The sequence below is a fragment of the Elephantulus edwardii genome, unplaced genomic scaffold (assembly GCF_000299155.1).
Source record: "Elephantulus edwardii isolate Elephantulus edwardi_28Jun2011 unplaced genomic scaffold, EleEdw1.0 scaffold00260, whole genome shotgun sequence".
Lineage (NCBI taxonomy): Eukaryota > Metazoa > Chordata > Mammalia > Macroscelidea > Macroscelididae > Elephantulus > Elephantulus edwardii.
Genome location: NW_006400010.1, coordinates 1,935,782 through 1,953,853, shown reverse-complemented (window position 1 = coordinate 1,953,853; position 18,072 = coordinate 1,935,782). Strand labels below are relative to the sequence as shown.

At 37.0% G+C, this 18,072-nt stretch overlaps 1 protein-coding gene across 1 annotated transcript in view; it reads right to left on the bottom strand.

Annotated features, from left to right (window-relative positions):
• Positions 1-18,072, bottom strand: part of CNKSR2 (connector enhancer of kinase suppressor of Ras 2) — a 287,354-nt gene that overhangs the window by 75,369 nt on the left and 193,913 nt on the right. Inside the window, exons 13-15 of the mRNA XM_006899544.1 lie at positions 5,677-5,725; positions 5,105-5,277; positions 85-158 (exon numbers count right to left, since the gene is read on the bottom strand). Coding sequence (XP_006899606.1) covers positions 85-158; positions 5,105-5,277; positions 5,677-5,725 — 296 coding nt within the window. The remainder of the gene's footprint in view (positions 1-84; positions 159-5,104; positions 5,278-5,676; positions 5,726-18,072) is intronic.

Below are 18,072 nucleotides of genomic sequence, written 5' to 3'. Positions count from 1 at the left end.
CATTAGACAAGTCTCCTGTAATTAAAAGGCTAGAAATAAAACCAACCCTCCCTTCTCTCCTCTTCCCAGATAAAATGAACTTACTATTTCTTGCGGCATTCACTGGCTCTATCAATTTTAAATTCAGGCAGACTGATGAATCCTTCTGCCTTTTCATCCTAAGGAGGCAACAATCTTGTTTAGGATGTGGCATACAAACAAAGGTTGAAGTAGGAGAACAGTATGCTTTGAATATTGAATACACTTATTCCTCACTTGTCAACAATCTCCTTATCTGACCTTTTGCATTTACGACAATGGAAAAAATCTATCATTTGACTATTTATGCATTAATAGCACACATCTGGCAATAACAATGAGATACTTGCAAGAATAATGCTGGCTGTGATGGTTATGACTTTATGTCAACTTGGCTGAGCCATGATTCTTAGAGGGTTTGGTTGTTATATAATGATGTAGTCAAGCCTCCATTTTTAGCTCTAACATGGACAACCTTAATTTTGTTATAATGTTGATTTCTCTGTAATGATCTGGTCTTTGAACCCTAACCACATTGATAAGCGTTGACTGGGTATCAGTAAGTTTGCACATTTAATTCTTCAAGTTTGACATTTAGAAACAAGAATTTCACTTTTGGTTAATATATTAAATTACATTGCGGTCTGATTTTGAGTACTTAAAATACTATAAATTAAAACACATATAGAAATTTAAAAATTAATTTTCTATTAAGATGAGTATCTAAAAGTTTTAAAATCTCAAAGTATTTTATAAATACTTTTCTCATCAGAATGCATAGATTTCTATAAAATCACTGTAATCTGCATTTACAATTTATTGTTGTTGGTTTGTGTTGTATAGTCAGAACTGAGTACAGAGTATAGTGAATGTTCAGAAGCTGTAAATGGCACCAGAGGAGACTGCCCATTTTTATCCCCATGGAGCTAGTGAATTTCTCCCCATGGAGCTGGCATATTCGAACCACTTGTCTTTGGGTTGGCAGCAAACCTTTTTACCAGTAGGCCACCACAGTCCATTATCACAATTTAGAATATTCTGTTGTTTTAAATTTTGAGGTGTTAAAACATTAGTAATTTACTAATTCAATTTCTCTTGCTATTGTTTGCCACTGAGTCGAAACCAACTCATAGCTGATTTTCCAGGAGGTTTTCAGAGACTTCCCATTCTTCTCCTGATAAGCACCTGGTGGATCCAAACCATGTGCCTTTTGGGATTACAGTACAGCTTCTTACCACTCAGCCTCGTTGTTGCTGCATATCATTGGGTTGGAACCAACTCATAGCTGACCCTCCAGTGGGTTTTCAGAGGCAGTTTAATTGCACAGGAGGAGATAGTCCATGTTTCTCCCTCAGAGAAACTAGTGAATTTGAATCATACGCCTTCAAGGATTGTAGTGTAGTTTCTTACCACTAGAGAGCTCCCTATATGTAACCTACATTTTTAAAAAAATGGTATTGTCGGTATTTATGTATTCAAGGTTTTAAAGAATTTGATTTTTGAATTTCTAATTTGGGATACACACATATGTTTGTATGTGTACATGCTGTTGTCACTGATTGCCTTTGAGTTGAGCACAACTCATAGTGACCCTAAGAACAAAAGGCCTGAAGCCAGTAACTATCGATATTTATCAAAGTTCATAGTTTCTGGAGGCATGTTGTTTAGGAAGTGGATGCCACTCCTGCTATAGTCATTTCATAATGTCCCTTGGAAAAAGACATCATGCTTGGAAAGATAGAGGGATAGTAAAAAAGGGGAAGATCCTCAACGAGTTGGATTGAGCAGTGCCTACAGCAATGGGGTTTGCACAGGACAGGAGAGGGTGCAGATCTGATCTATGGTTTACAGGGTCACTATGAGTTGTACTCGAATCAACGGCACCTAACAACAAAAACAACAAAAATATAGCCATTTATAACTTGAAAATATAATAAAATCCATAATATCTTCCTACTAATGATAGATGAAAAAAATAGGAGAGTAATGAAAAATATTTTATTAGATGCATATTATCCTAACTAGGCTAAGACTATCTTTAGCTAAGACCTTAAAATCATTGCATCCCTTCTCACGCTCACGATCAATCTCAGATTTTGACTGTCCCAAACTTTTACGTGATCTATGCTTAGTCTATGGCTTCTTACGCATCACATTCAAATGACACTATACCTTGGCTCATTATATCAAAGGAAAAATACAGAAACATTTCTCTGAGGTGGCAGATGGGGACATTATTTCATTTTTGTAAATGTGCATATAAGTGTAAATAAATCCACATATTTATATATCTATATATATATCACATATATAAAATCTCATTTTTATCATGTATATATATGCATTTGTATGTATATATAAAATTATTTATTGCAATATTAAACTTCTACCTAAAAGTTATTAATAAAAATGTAATGACTAATAGTGATTTAATATATGTGGTGAAAAAGAACATTATTTCATTTTATCAATTTTATTTCTATGCGTTTTACCCTTGATATATTAAATATAAAAATTTAATCTTTTTGAATAATTTTAAATATTTCTGGAGTAGTTATTATCTTTCTATAATGTAATAAGGATACTTAAAACCTTTTTTTTAAAAAAAAAGATGTCACACAAGACATAATTGGATATTTTTTGTAATATATACAATGAAATTATTCACTCACCTCTCACAGGGCTAGTCTGGTAACAATAATTCTCTGATTGAAACTTAGTTACTAGTCAATAAAAAGGGTGAACATTTTTTCATCATTTGAACTTTGAAAGAATATAATCTAGTATAGAGCAAACAAACCTACAAGTGACCTTAGAAGAAATAGAAACATGGTGATACTGTGTCTTGATACAACTTGACTGGTATATAAAAACTATTTTAAAAAACCCCATAAAACTATTTCATAAATATCTATTAAATGTCATTGTAGATAAAACTAAGGTTTGTTTATTATATTTAAAGTACACTTAATGACACAGAGGATTTTATTGTTAAAAAATTTTATGATTACCACAAATATTTCAAAGCTACAAAAAAATTAGTCTTTCTATAGAGATAAAAGAGGCATTCACATGACATACTATAACAGTAGTTTAAAAATTCTATAAGTCAATATTAAAATATTACTGAAAAAATATATTTATTCTATGCTCCAGGCATTACTTGAAGTGAGTTTTACATGCATTTATTGATTTAATCCACATTATATCGTAGTGAGAGAGGCCCTGTCTTATCCCTGTCTTCCCAGATAAGGAAACTAAAGCATAGAAACCTAAGAGGTGAAATTCCTGAGTCTTTAAACCATATTAATACTTAACAGAAAATAACACAACAGCCTGTTTAGGGAATATAAAAGTTTCTAGGTAGTGTGTGTTACAATTATAGTAATAAAAATGTCATTTTTATTTAAAAACTTAATCTGTAACTATAAATCGATGAGTATCCTAACATAGTAATTTTTTGTTAGGTGCCACAAAATTGAGTACCATTTTTATAGGTGCCCTATGAACAACAGATCTGAATCCTGTCTTATCCTAATTGTCTTTGACATACTTGAGCCCATTGCTGCGGTTACTGTGTTAATTCACCTTGTTGAGGTCCTTCTTTTCTTTTAGCTACCCTCCACCTTTCCAAGCATGATGCTCTTTTCTAAGGAATAGCTGCCCTAGTGGTAAGAAGTTGCAGTGCCATTTCAAAGGCATGTGATTTGAATATACCTGCTGTTCTTTGTGAAAAGGATGGACACTCTATTCCTATGTGATTTTACTGTCTCTGAGAGCCCACTGGAGGGTCAGCTATGGGTTAGTTCTGACTTGATGGCAAACAACAACAGCAACAACAACATACTAAAGTATTTAAGTCAATGCTTTGTCATCTTTGCCTCCATGGAGTACTCTGACTGCACCTTCTCCAAGATATTTCTGCTTGTTCTTTTGGCAGTCCATGGGATATTCAATACTCTTCTCTAACACATGATCACAGGGTATCAATTCTCCTCCTGTCATCTTTATTCACTGTCTAGAGGTAAGACTATTAAACTGGCATACTACATTATCCTTGGCATGTTGTTGTTGTTGTTATGTGCCGTCCAATAGCTTGTGACTCATAACGATCCTATGTACAACGGCTCTAAACTCTGCTCTGTCCTGTGCCAATCGCACTGTCTCCAACACATACATATATCCTTGGCATACTTTTTTTTAAAAGTGATGATTGAAATTATCATTATTTAAAAAATAATAACATGAATGTGTAGATGGCTATGGCTACAGAATCAAAGCAATTTCAAAGTTTAGAAAATATCACTGATTAAGGTTTACTCTTGGTTTGTTTGCTTTGATAAATGATTGGTTATGGTATGATCACTATGGATATAAATTTTATGTACTATGTATGAAATAGAAAAATCATAAAAATGACCCAGATTTATTGTATACAATAACTCTCTCTAAATTTGGATGAATGAAATGAATACTTGCTGATTTTGTCAAAGCTAGTCTACCAGTTCTTTATTTTTTTTTGAGAAAAATGGAAATGAATTTAAATTCAAACCCCACTGCCAGTGAGTTGATTCAGACTCATAATGATTCTCCTTCTAGCAGGTTTCTGAGGAGGTTGTAAATCTTTATGGGAGACTGCCCATCTCTCTCCCACAGAGCAGCTGGTGGATTCCAAACACAGACCTTTTGACTAGCAGTCTAATATAATATGAACTATGCTACCAGGACTGTAATCTATGTGATATTAATTTACTTTGACTCCTAAAAGATTTCTTCCCCAGCGAATAAAGGGGGAAAAAAATTAAACTGAACAACTGCAAAGGATCTAAAAATCTTCATCAAATTTCCATGTCTATTCATTACAATTACTGGACTATTGCTTGAATCACCTTGGTATTTATGGTTAGGTAAATGGAATTTTACCATACTGTATCTGTTTCCAAATAATCATTTTAAGAAGGCTGAAAAATAACTACCGATGTATACTGTATTGGACTTCAGGTGATTTTGAAGTGTAAGTTTCAAAAAGCATTTGTTGTTAAAATTAGAAAAGGGGATTAGAAAAGAAAATGTGTGTATATCTTACCTCTTCATTAATATACCAATAAAGGGATGCATCCTTTAAGACAAACCAGTATTTCTTCCACTTCTGTGAAAAATAACTCTTGGCATCCTTCTTTTTCCAGAGCCAGCCCTCACAGTCACCACGGCCAAGATCCTTACAAGAAATTCGTCTTTTACTTTTGCCTGCAATAGGACCTAAAGATAACCATGAGGGAAAATGATCTTTAAGGTTTTTTTATAAGAGATGAAGTTAGAAAAGTAACCTATAAATAACAAAGATGAGTCTGGGTACTTAACCACAACAAATTTCATTTTCACATTCTATTACATAAAAATAGAAATAGGGAAATATTTACTACCTCTTATCCTACAAGAACAGCACACAGTTTAATCAGAAACATGTCATCCTGAAACCTGTCAAGACTATCTGCTTTTTAAGGTACCTTGATCCTACATGAGCTGAAGAAGAAGCTGGTCTTGGTCTTGGAGTTCTTGTATAAGGAAGTTGTGCTCTTCCAGACCACACCAGATTAAGTGTGCTGGTGGTTACCACGGTGAAAAATAGCAGGTCAAGGTTTTATTTCCTTTTCTTACCTTTGTTTTTCTTCTTTGATTTGTGCTGCAGAGAAGACTGCTGAAATGTCTGAAATAAAAGATAGAGAAAACGGTTATCTGATACTCAGGTGCCATCCAGAGCAGGAGCATGCTTCACAGCATTCTCAAAAGCTGGGCAATGACTCTAAACTGTGGCATGAGTCCTTTCTTTCTCCACAGTTTGCAAGCAAACTCATAGAACCGTTCTATTCTTCACACTCTAATTGCTTTCTTTATCCTTATTTTGTAGGGAAAGAAATAGAGGCCAGAAGCATTGGTGAACTTTATTATATGTATAGCACTACTTTGTATCTGCTTTAGAGTTTATGGAGCTTTCTCAGAGAATACTTCATTTTTTTTCACAAATATGTTTGTTCTCAAGTAGGCAGGCAAAAATGATTATTCCTTGTTCCTTTCAAGTTCATGATAGTACACAAACTACAACCAGCCACTGATCTGGAAACTGCCTGTCATGAAATATTTGAATCAGAAAGTGCTGAAGAGCAATGATGTCAGTCTGGAGACTAAGGTGTGCCTGATATGGGCTATGGTCTTTGCAATCATTTACTATGCATCAGAGAGCTGGACAATGACTAGGGATGACAGAAAAAGAATCGATGCCTTTGAGCTGTGGTGTTGGAGAAGAATATTGAATATACCATGGACTGCTAAAAGAATTAACAGGCTTGTCCTGAAGAGGGTGAAGCCAGGCTGCTCCTTGGAGGCAAGGATTCTGAAGCTTCATCTGACATATTCTGGACATGCTGCAAGGCAGGATTAGTCCTTGGAGAGGGACGTCATGCTTGGGAGCGTGGAGGGACATCACAGAGAGGAAGACCCTCAATGATTCAGTGACTGGGGTAATGGGGTAGGTGTGTCAGAGATAATGAGATTGGCACAGGATATAGCAGGGTTTAGGGCCACTGTACACAGGGTCGCTATGAGTCACAGGTGACTTGACGACACATAACAACAACAACAACAACAACATCATAATTTTCTTTTCACTCCTACTTCTATTATTATTATTGATGTGATAAATGTATAGCTGGCAGACCTCAATACCTTGGCTTCCTAGTACATGAGATCCAATAATCTCTACCTAGTTACTCCTCAACTACCTGTCTCCAAGAACATATTTGATTTTATATAATAGAATATTCATTCTGTCAATTAAAAAAATATTAACTGAGGCATCTGATTCATTTATCCTACCACCCTTGTGTGCCTTCATTTTCTTCCCTGCGAAAGTTGGCTACCATGGGATGCCATTATAATTATTCTCATGTACAATAGCTGCCTCGTTAAATGGTCATCCTATCTGTTTACTCCATGTTTAGTATTTGCCTGCTAACTGAAAGGTTCGAAGTTCATTCCCACACATCAGTACTGTGGGAGAAAGTCAGGCAATCTTGCAAGATGATAGTCAAGAAAATCCTACAAAACAGTTCTACTCTATCACATAAAAATGGTCTGAGTCAAAATTAACCTCACAGTACCTAGTAGGTCCCAAGTACCTAACAGCTTAATAGAGCTAAAGAAAAATCCATGATTATATTGACTGCAAAAGGTAAATGGATTTTATTTATGGAAAATTCACTGATGGTGGTTTTATAAAATAAATTAATATTCTGTTACAGATTTTATTACATCCTACCTACATTAATAATATTCCTGTCCTATGTTTATGATTTATGTAACTCTGATGAATACAGTATTATACATGAGGACCAGTCCTAAAGTGTCAGATAATTGCTGATGTGCAGAGTAACAGAAATTGTCACCCACGTGCCATGGCTTCCATGGCTGTGAAAATTAACAATCAAGTTTTGGGAAAGCATAAAAGATACAACCTATTATGCTGATTTTCTGAAGAGCGCTATTTTAAAATAACTGAAATAATAACTTAGGCTAGTGTGCTTTCATATAGTTTACATACATTTATTTTCCTTACATTATTTGGTTGTAAAATTACTATTGTGATCTCCTCCCCTGCCTTTTGTGTTTCCAAAAGTAATACTTACAGTTTTAAAGCTAATTATTTTTAAAATGGACAAAAATAGGGTAGGTGACTCTACTCCACGGCCCTCAGGCCTGCCTTTAATTGTTTTTGGTGAAACATTCTTCTAGGTTGTGTAACTCTGGTATGTCCACTTGCTGTATGGAGCTAATTGTGGTTGCTGTGAAGCCGAATACTGTTACCCATGGTGGACAGTGTTTGGTGAAGCTCCCAGATTTAAAACAAGCTTGGAAGCAGGAGTGGCATCCACTTCCACAATAGCTTGCCTATGGAAACGCTATGAACCTGAAGAAAGGACAAAAGTTATACAGGAAGTGTCCAGGACTTTCATTCATAGGGTCGATATTAGTCCCCTGCGACTCGATGGCACTTAACAACAACAACAACAACAACAACAACAACAACAACAACAACAACAACATTTGGTTGTAAAATTACTATTGAGATCTCCTCCCCTGCCTTTTATGCTTCTAAAAGTAATAGTTATCATTTTAAAGCTAATTATTTTTAAAACAGACAAAATAGGGTAGTTACTTTTGGGAAACTTAAAGGACAGACAATAGATAGCCCAGAGGAATTTGGTTATATAGTGTTATAGTATACAAAGGCATTTGACTGTGTGGATCACAACAAACTATGGCTGACTCTGAGAAGAATGGGAACCCCCGAACACTTGATTGTGCTTATGCAAAACCTATATTTTGCTAGGAGGCAGTCATCAGAACAGAGCCAGGAAACACTGCATGGTTCAAAATTGGGAAGGGCATATGCCAGGGATGTGTCCTATTTCCATACTTTATTAATCTAGATGCAGAACAGATTATCTGGGAGGCTGGGCTCTATGAGGAGAAATGTGGCATCAGGACTGGAGGAAGATTCATCAGCAATCTGCGTCTTGCAGATGACACATCCCTGCTTTCTGAAACTGAGGAGGACCTGAAGCACTTGCTGTTGAAGGTAAGGGACTGCAGCCTTCAATATGGATTGAGGCTCAATGTCAAGAAGACAAAGATTCTCACCACTGGACCAATTGGCAGCATCATGATGGATGGTGAAGAGATTGAGATTGTTCACAGCTTTAGTTTGCTTGGCTCCACAATCAACACTCTTGGCACCAGCAGCCAGGAAATTAAAAAGCGTATTGCGATGGGAAAGTCTGCAGTTAGAGACCTCTCCAAAATACTGAAGAGCAATGGTGTCTCTTTGGAGACTGAGGTGTGCATGATATAGGCCATGGTCTTTGCAGTCACTTGCTATGCATCAGAGAGCTGTATACGATGGACTGCTAAAAGAACAAAAAGGTTTGCCCTAGAGAGGGTGAAGCCAGGCTGCTCCTTGGAGGCAAGGATTCTGAAGCTTCATCTTACATACTTTGGACATGCTGCAAGGAGAGACCATTTCTTGGAGAGGGATATCATGCTTGGGGGATGGAGGGATAGCAATGGAGAGGAAGACCCTCTATGAGGTGGATTGACTCCATGACTGGGGTAATGGGGGGGGGTGTCAGAGACAGTGAGACTGGCACAGGATAGAGGAGGGTTCCAGACTGTTGTCAGTATGAGTTGTAGATGACTCCAGACTCCATGGCGCATAACAACAACAACAACAACAACAACAACAACAACAACAACGTGCCTCCTATATCCAGGCTGGGAAGATGAGTGTTAACGGCTTCATTCTGCAAAGGTGTATTTTCTGCTTTGGGGTTGAGACTAATGCAATTGATCGCATTAGGGTGTGAGCTGATGGGATGTGGCCTCATATTTAAAAGGGCTTTTGGCAGCCAGGGTGGAGCCATTTCCAGACTAGTTTTTGTGGTTCTCCCGCATTAAACAGGCTTAGAAGCAGAAGTGGCATCCACTTCCAGAAAAGCCTTCCTGTGGAAACACTATGAACTTGGAGAAAAGAAGAAAGTTTTGTGTTCAAGACTTTTGTTTATAGGTTCGCTATGAGTTGTCTACATCTCTATGGCACTTAACAACATCAACAACAACATGTTACTGTACGCTATTCCTTAGAGCGTGAAAATCTACTTAAAGTCTACACAGAAATATACTTTACACACTCCAAGTTTTCTTTTTAATGAGATTATCCTTTCTTTCCCTAGAAATATATTCTCATAAAGGCCATGACTGCAGAGTATAATTAGTATACACATTATTGAAACCTGAGAACTTCTAGGCATGAAATAGCTTTATACATCATTCAAATAAGTTAAGACTTAGTGAAATCTTTTCTAAATATTGTAACTATTACAGTGAGGTACTCATAAGAGAAATATAATTATTTTTCCAAGGGAATTGACATTTTCTCAAATAAAAGAATTAAATTACTGATTTTTTTGAAAGTAGAAGAAAAATTAATTAAAAGGAAAGGAAAAAAATAGGCATCTATGCAGGGAAAGGTTAATATGCAGGAGTGAAGCTGCTAGTTTAGAAGAGCCTTCTTACAGCAAAGCTGGCCTGTGTCTAGCATCTGGGAAGTTAGCTGGCAAACAGATTCCTATGCGATATGAAATAATCCCTGAGCACGAAGACTATTTTGTCCATTGGGGGCACAGAACAGCTGAATTCCTTCTGAAAGTCTGGGATTTCAGTAACAGTGAGGCAGAATGTCTCTGTGACCAGTATCAATAAAAATAGTGGGCATAAAACCTCTAATGGGCTTTCCTGGTTAGAAACATCGCACACATGTCTGTATTTCTTGCTGCTGGGGGAGGAGAATGTGCTCTATACGGTCTTTCACAGACAGCACACAGGGAACCTGAACATAAATTTCTTCAGAGTTCACCAGTGTCTCCACCTCGCTTATTGATCTGGCTGTATAGCCCTCCTATTTACTATAATACATCTTAGCCATGAGTACAAGCATCTGTTTTGTGCCATGAGTCATTTTAGTCAATCAATGAACACATGGATGGTCTTGCAGACCACAAAAACCAAACCAACAAAAAATTTCACATTAGAAACTTATATTTGAAACTGTTCATTATCATAAATATGAACACAGTCCTAGAAGTGAAAGTTTTCTAAACTCACTAGTACCAGTGTTATTAAGCACCTGTGAGGTATAAATTTATAATGTGGTGTTGTATTTTCTAGTAGGAATCACGAAATAATTAATTTTGAGTGACATACATTTAATTGGTAGCATTTTTCAGTTTCTAAGGATAGTATCATGGATTTTTCAGAGGCCTGTTATTTCAGAAGGAGATTGTCAATCCTACTTCCCAGTCTGTTTGAATCTTGGAGTTCTGCTGAAACCTGTCCACCATGGGAGACACTGCTAGTATTTGAAACATCAGGGTTGTACCCTTTCTCCATACATATTCAATCTGTGCACTGAGCAAATAATTTGTGAAGTTGGATTCTATAAAGAGGAAAGTGGCAACAAGATTGGAGGAGGACTTATCAACACAATTTGCACTATGCAGATGACAGGAAAGTGAGGAGGTCTTGAAACTGCAGAGAATCAAAGACTACTGCTTTTAATATATATCGAATCTCAACATCAAGAAGACAAAAATCCTCACCACTGGACATCATCACGATAGAAGGAGAAAAGGCTGAAATTGTCAATGATTTAATTTTATTTGGATCCAAAATCAACATCTTTGGTACCAGCAGTCAGGAGATCAGGAGATGCATTAAATTGGGCACTTCCACTGTCAGGGATCTCGCTAAATTACTGAAAAGCAATTATTTCAGTTTAAAGACTAAGATGTGTTTGATTCAGGTCATGATCTATTCAATCACTTGCTATGCATGTGAGAACTGGACAATGAAGAAGTATGACAGAAAAAGAAATTATGTTTTTTAATTGTGGTGCTGAAGAAGAATACTGGATGGAATGTCTTGAAAAATGTAGCCGGAGTGCACTTTTGCACTTGCCTTGGAGGCAAGGTAAAATTTTGTCTCACATATTCTGGACATGATGGTAGGAGAGGTTACTCCATGGAAAGGGACATCATGCCTGGAGAGTCAGTGAGAGAGAGGAGGACCCTCTAGGTGAATATTTTTAAGAGAATTTTTAATTTTAATTGTGATTTTAATGAAAGTGTACAGAAAAGTTGTATTTTCACTCATTTATTGTTGCACATTTTCTTCCCTAGTCCACTTTGCAATGTAATTTTTATTCTGGAAAGTTGTCATACATACAATGCCTAATCATATATTCCTTTTAAACAGTTCTTTCTTTCATCTGTTCCAATGCAATGTTCATTGTCTGTTGACTTTTTTCCTGTTCTCCTCTCAACTCCCCATGTCAATCTTGCTTTATAAAAGTAGTGTTATGCAGAGTTTGTCCTTTTGTGAGTGAGCTATTTCACTCAGCATAATGTCCTCCAGGGTCACCCATGTTGTGCAATATTTTGAGTTTCTTGGTTTTCAGTGCTGGATAGAATTCCATTGTGTGAATATACCATAGTTTTCGTATCCATTTGTTTGTTGATGGGCACTTAGTTGCTTCCATCTTCTTTCTATTGTGAATAATGCAGTAATAAACACGGGTGTGCATACATCTGTTTGGATGGCAGTTCTGGTTTCTTTCGGGTATAATCCTGGAATTGGCATTGCTAGGTCAAATAGTATTTCTATTTCCAACTTTTTGAGAAAGCATCAGACCACGTTCCAGAGTGGTTGCACCATTTTATACTCCCACCAGCAGTGAATAAGGGTTCCATTTTCTCCACAACCTTGCAAACATTTGCTGTTGCTCGTTAAATTTTCTTGTAAGTGTAGACTACTACCTTTATCAAAATCACCACCTTCTCTAACTGGGATAACATACAGCTTTTCACTAGTTGGCTTGCTTCTGGTCTTAGATTCTCTATTTATTATACAGCAATCAGTATCATCCTGATAAAATATAATTTGGATCATGGCATTTCTTTACACAAAATCTTCTAGTGGTTTTGTACCAAACTGGATAAATGTCTAGATCCTTTCAGCAATCTCAAAGGCTCCCCAAAACAGGACTCCTGTTACCTGTCCCTATAGTTCTTCCCCTTGCTAACTTTGTTACAACCACAGTTTTTGCTTCTAGAACTGTGTGGACCATAACAAACTGTGGCTGACTCTGAGAAGAATGGGAATACCAGAACACTTGATCGTGCTAATGCGAAACCTATACTTGAACCAAGAGGCAGCTGTCAGAACAGAGAAAGGAAACACTGCATGGTCCAAAATTGGGAAGGGCGTACACCAGGGATGTGTCCTGTCTCCATACCTTTTCAACCTGGATGCAGTACAGATCATCCGGGAGGCTGGGCTCTATGAGGAGAAATGTGGCATCAGGATTGGTGAAAGATCTATCAACAATCTGCGTCATGCAGATGACACAACCCTGCTTGCTGAAACTGATGAAGACCTGAAGCGCTTGCTGCAGAGGGTCAAGGACTGCAGCCTTCAGTATGGATTGAAGCTCAATGTCAAGAAGACAAAGATTCTCACCACTGGACCAATTGGCAGAGCATCAGGATGGATGGTGAAGAGATTGAGATTGTTCACAGCTTTAGTTTGCTTGGCTCCACAATCAACACTCTTGGCACCAGCAGCCAGGAAATTAAAAGATGTATTGCGATGGGAAAGTCTGCTGTTAGGGACCTCTCTAAAGTACTGAAGAGCAACGGTGTCTCTCTGGAGACTAAAGTGTGTCCAATACAGGCCATGGTCTTTGCAATCACATGTTATGCGTCAGAGAGTTGGACAATGACTAGGGAGGATAGAAGGAGAAATGACGCCTTTGAGCTTTGCTGTTGGAGAAGAGTATTGAGGGTACCATGGACTGCTAAGAAAACAAACAGATTCATCTTGGAAAGGGTTAAACTGGGTGGCTCCTTGGAGGCAAGGATTCTGAGGTTTCATCTGAGATACTTTGGTCATGTTGTAAGGAGGAACCAGTCCTTGGAGAAGGATATCATGCTTGGGAGGGTGGAGGGCAGGCGCAGGAGGGGAAGGTCCTCTAGGAGATAAATTGATTTGGTGACTGGGGTAATCAGGATGAGTATGGTGGAGACAATGAGATTGGCATAGGACAAAACAGAGTTTAGAGCTGTTTTACGTAGGGTCGCTATGAGTCACATGCGACTCAACGGCACATAACAACAACAACAACAACAACAACAGAACATGCCAAGTATTCCCAACTGTTTGACATGTGCCCAGATATTGTTATGGCTTAGCATCTTCTTCCCAGGCATTCCTATGTATTATTATTATTATCCCTATCTCCCTCAACGCTCAACATAGTTTTTCTGAATTTTATTTATTTCCTTAGCATTCATTCCCTGTTTATTATGCAATCTTCCCTCCAAATATGAACTCCATGAGAGAAGACAATTTTCTGTTTTATGCACTGTTTTATATTCTGACTAGAAAAGGGCTCAGCACATAGAAGGTATTCAATAAATATCGCTTGAGTAAAACAAATAAATGTTAAATATCAGATAAAGCATAGGGTAGACTCTTAATTAACTGACTGTTTTAACCTCAGGAAGTATGGGAGGATGAGACAGGTGGGAAGAAATAAGTGAGCCAGGTGTTTTTTTGTTATTGTTGAGTAATCAGTGTACTAAGTATTTCTAAAAATTCTGTTCTCTCATGGGCCATTTTTCTTTATAGATAAGGGGGGTAGGCGGGAAATCCTTTTTATTTACTGTCCTTTAGCAGTACTGCCACTGAGATTTTGATGCATCTTAGATTTAAATTCAAGATGTGGCCGGCAGAAGTATATTAATTCTGTGTCAAAAGATATTTATGCAAATAATTATATGATGAATTATGAATGGATGTGTTGAAATAATTCTTTCCATAAAAATAGAACGTGCTAAAATAAAAGACCATTATGAAAGTATTGTTGATCCTCTTCTTAACCATGGTGATGCATGCAATAGTATTCTGCTTGGCTATAAAAGATCCCTTTTTCAGATGTTTGCCTGAAAAGACCATTTGTCTTTCATTTTGTGCACAGATGTTCTGTTCAAACTCATTCCTCTCTATTCTGTATAGGGAAGTGTGGGGGAGGGTAATTTGGGTCATTCTTGTCCTGAAATTTTCAGAAGCACTTATTTTAATTGTGGAAGAAAATTAAAATGACAGTTTCTTGTGTTACATTTTTGAAAGCTCAGCTACTATTAAATTCTTCTCTAGTTGCAAATTGCCATACTTATGGAAAATTTTGCAATCAAAGTACTCTCTTGTTGCAATATAGCAACTTCCTCTCACTGTAATTTTCTGCAAAGTTCTACAATTTCTTCAGTGACTAGTAAAACCAAAAGCTCATTTCTTACATATAAGAAGGAACTTAGAAATTTTTAATGCTTATGATAAAACGTCCACAGAAAAATTTTTAACAAAATAAACAAATTTTAAAAAAGCTTGGACATTTCAATATGTCACAAAGAAAAGGATTCTCTCTTACTTCAAAATTACTGAGTGTACACAAAAAAGGTCTAAATATGAGCAAGTAGGGTAAGACTGAATGAGATTAAGTCAAGAAATCTTCCATTTATAAGAAATAACAGCATAGAATTTAAACAAGTCAATAAAGTAATACAAATTTTCTTCACAATTTAAAAGTATGCCCATGCTATGATTAAATCAGTATGTATCACAATCACCTAAAGGATCTGCAACATCGCAGAAGAGTCCTGGGAATAGAAGAGATATGGGGGTAGCCTTGCCCATTCTGATGTATGATAGAAAAACGAAGCTGAGTAGGTGACAGACGGCTGAGACACCACGTTTACATTATTGAACGCTGTCCTTCAGCACAGGCCTATGCAGCAGCTCTCAGTTTCTATCTATAAAGTCAATCTGAATTCTTATTGACTAAAATTGGTTCCATATTCCCTAAAAAACCTGTATGCTTTAAAAAACAAACAGCTAGGCAGTTAACAATCAAACAAGAAATAGTGTGAAACAATGTATAAACAAACCAATTAAGAAAAAAGTAAAATAGACTGTATAAGAAAGATTGTATGAAATACAATGGAAACAAAAGATTGTATAAAACATGATGTATAGGAATGAAACATAATGTAAAGGAATTATAATATGAAAATGAAAAAAAAAATTTTTAAAAAGACAGTAAGGGATGAAGGGAGGATCTAGAGAAAATCAGCAAAACTAATAAGGTTAGGCTAAGTCAATGTTTCATGAAAAGAACATTAGGTCTCAGGTTTTGAACAAAAGAGGTGATGACTCTCAAATAAGACCCCAAGAGGTGATTTCTCCTTTCCCTATAGGAAAAAGAGAGTGACTGTTGAATATTTGGGAAGGTTTTCAACAATCACTGCTCTTAGGAAATAGAACTACTTGCCTTGGATCATAATAACAGATTATTAACCAAGAGTAAAGACTGACTAAAGAGTCCCTGAGCAGAGTGAATACTTAAGCGTGATTACTAACTGAACTGTTGGAGTTTCAATATATCCAGAATCTTAGAATCAAGGCCTTGCTTTCCACTTCTGAAGGGTCACAGCCTTGAAAATGTTACAGAGTGTTGTTTTATTCTGCATACAAACAGTCACCATGAGTCTGAATGGACTCAACAGCAAGTGGTCAACTTATTAAAAAGACAAAGTCTAGGAAGAAAGGCTTGGTGTTGTGCATCTGAATATTAGCAAGTTAAACTTTCATGGATCACAACAGAACACTGCCAAAACTCTAAGAATAAAGATTGTGCAAAAATGAGCAGCATGCGTGGGGGCAGGGTCACCATGAGTTGAAGCTGATTTGACAGAAACTAACAGGATAGGGCATCTGATCGAAGCCATGGCCTTTTCAATTACTTGCATCTGATAGTTTTACAATGGCTAAGAAGGGCAGAATAAAAATTGATGCCTTTGAGTTAGGTGCTGGAAAAGGATAATGATATCCCATGAACTGTCAAAAGAGCAAAGAAGCCTATCTTGGAGAAAGAGCAGCCAGAGTATCCTTGAAGGCAAAGAGGAAGCTTCATCTCACCTACTTCAGGCATGTTGCTGGGAGGGTCCAGTCCTTGGAAGAGGACATTATGCTTAGAAAGGAGGAGGAAGCTACTCAATGAGATGGACTGACACAATTACTGCAACAGTGGACTCAAGAATATCAGCATATCAGGGCTCAAGATATGTTGTTCATATAGTGTTGTCATTATGAGTCATGATTGACAATCACTAACAACAATAACAACACTGACGGCTCACTATGTGCTAGGCATAGTGTTTGGCATTTTACAGATATTATCAATCTTAATCCTTTTAATAATTTGTAAAGTGACTCCAGCCAGGACTCTGTAAAGTGACAGAGTCAAAACTCAAATACAGGTTTGTTGTTCCTACATGCCATCTATCTACCTGTACCTTACAGTGACACGATGTACAACAGCTCTGAAGCCTGCCCTGTCCTAAGCCAGTTTCACTGACTCCAACACACTTACTCCCACTGCCCCAGTTACCATGTCAATCCATCTCATCTGGAGTCTTTCTTTCCTGCACTGTCCCTCCATCCTCATCCTCCCAAGCATGATGCCCGTTTCCAAGGACTAGACCCTCCTGGGCATGTGCCCAAAGTATGTGAGATGGAGTTTCAAAATTCTTGCTTCGAAAATGAAAACTTGTTTCCTCTCCAAGAAAGACCTATTTGTTCCCTTGGTGGTCCATGGTATGTTCAAGATTCTTCTCCAGCACCACAACTCAAAGGTATCAATTCTTCTGTCATCCTTAGTCATTGTCCAGCTCTCCGATGCATAGCAAGTAATTTGAAAACCATGGCCTGGATCAGGTGCATCTTAGTCTCTAGAACTAAGCATGTTAGCATTTTGGAGACATCCTGACAGAATACTTCCCCAATGCAATGTAAGTCTTTTGATTTCCTGACTGCTGATGGCAAAAGTGTTGATCATGGAGCTGAGTAAGCTGAAATTGTTAACATCCTCAATCTCTTCTGCTCCTAAAACCTGCCTTTCTACCCACCACATACAATATTATCTCCAAACTTAAGTATTCCATATTCAAAGTAATCATAATAAGAGAAATGAAGAAATACTTTTGTCATGAAGATATTTATGAAAATTATGAAAACTTCCCATGACATGTGATGTAAGTAAGCTGCTATAAGGAAAAAATTCCACAAATATCAATAAAGGTAACACATTTATATTTTATGTTAATGAAGAAAATGCAAATCAACAGTATTTCATCAATCTCTAATTTTCAGACTTTAGCCAACTTTAATTAGCAAGTTATACTGCTTTGAAGATTTAAAAAAGATCTGCAGGTTTTGGGGAGCCATAATTTATCATAATATCTTCATGCAAGGAAGTTCATGTTAGCTTTTTAATTTTGCAAATGAGACAGAAATTAAGGTACAGAAAGGTTATAAAATTTAGCCAAG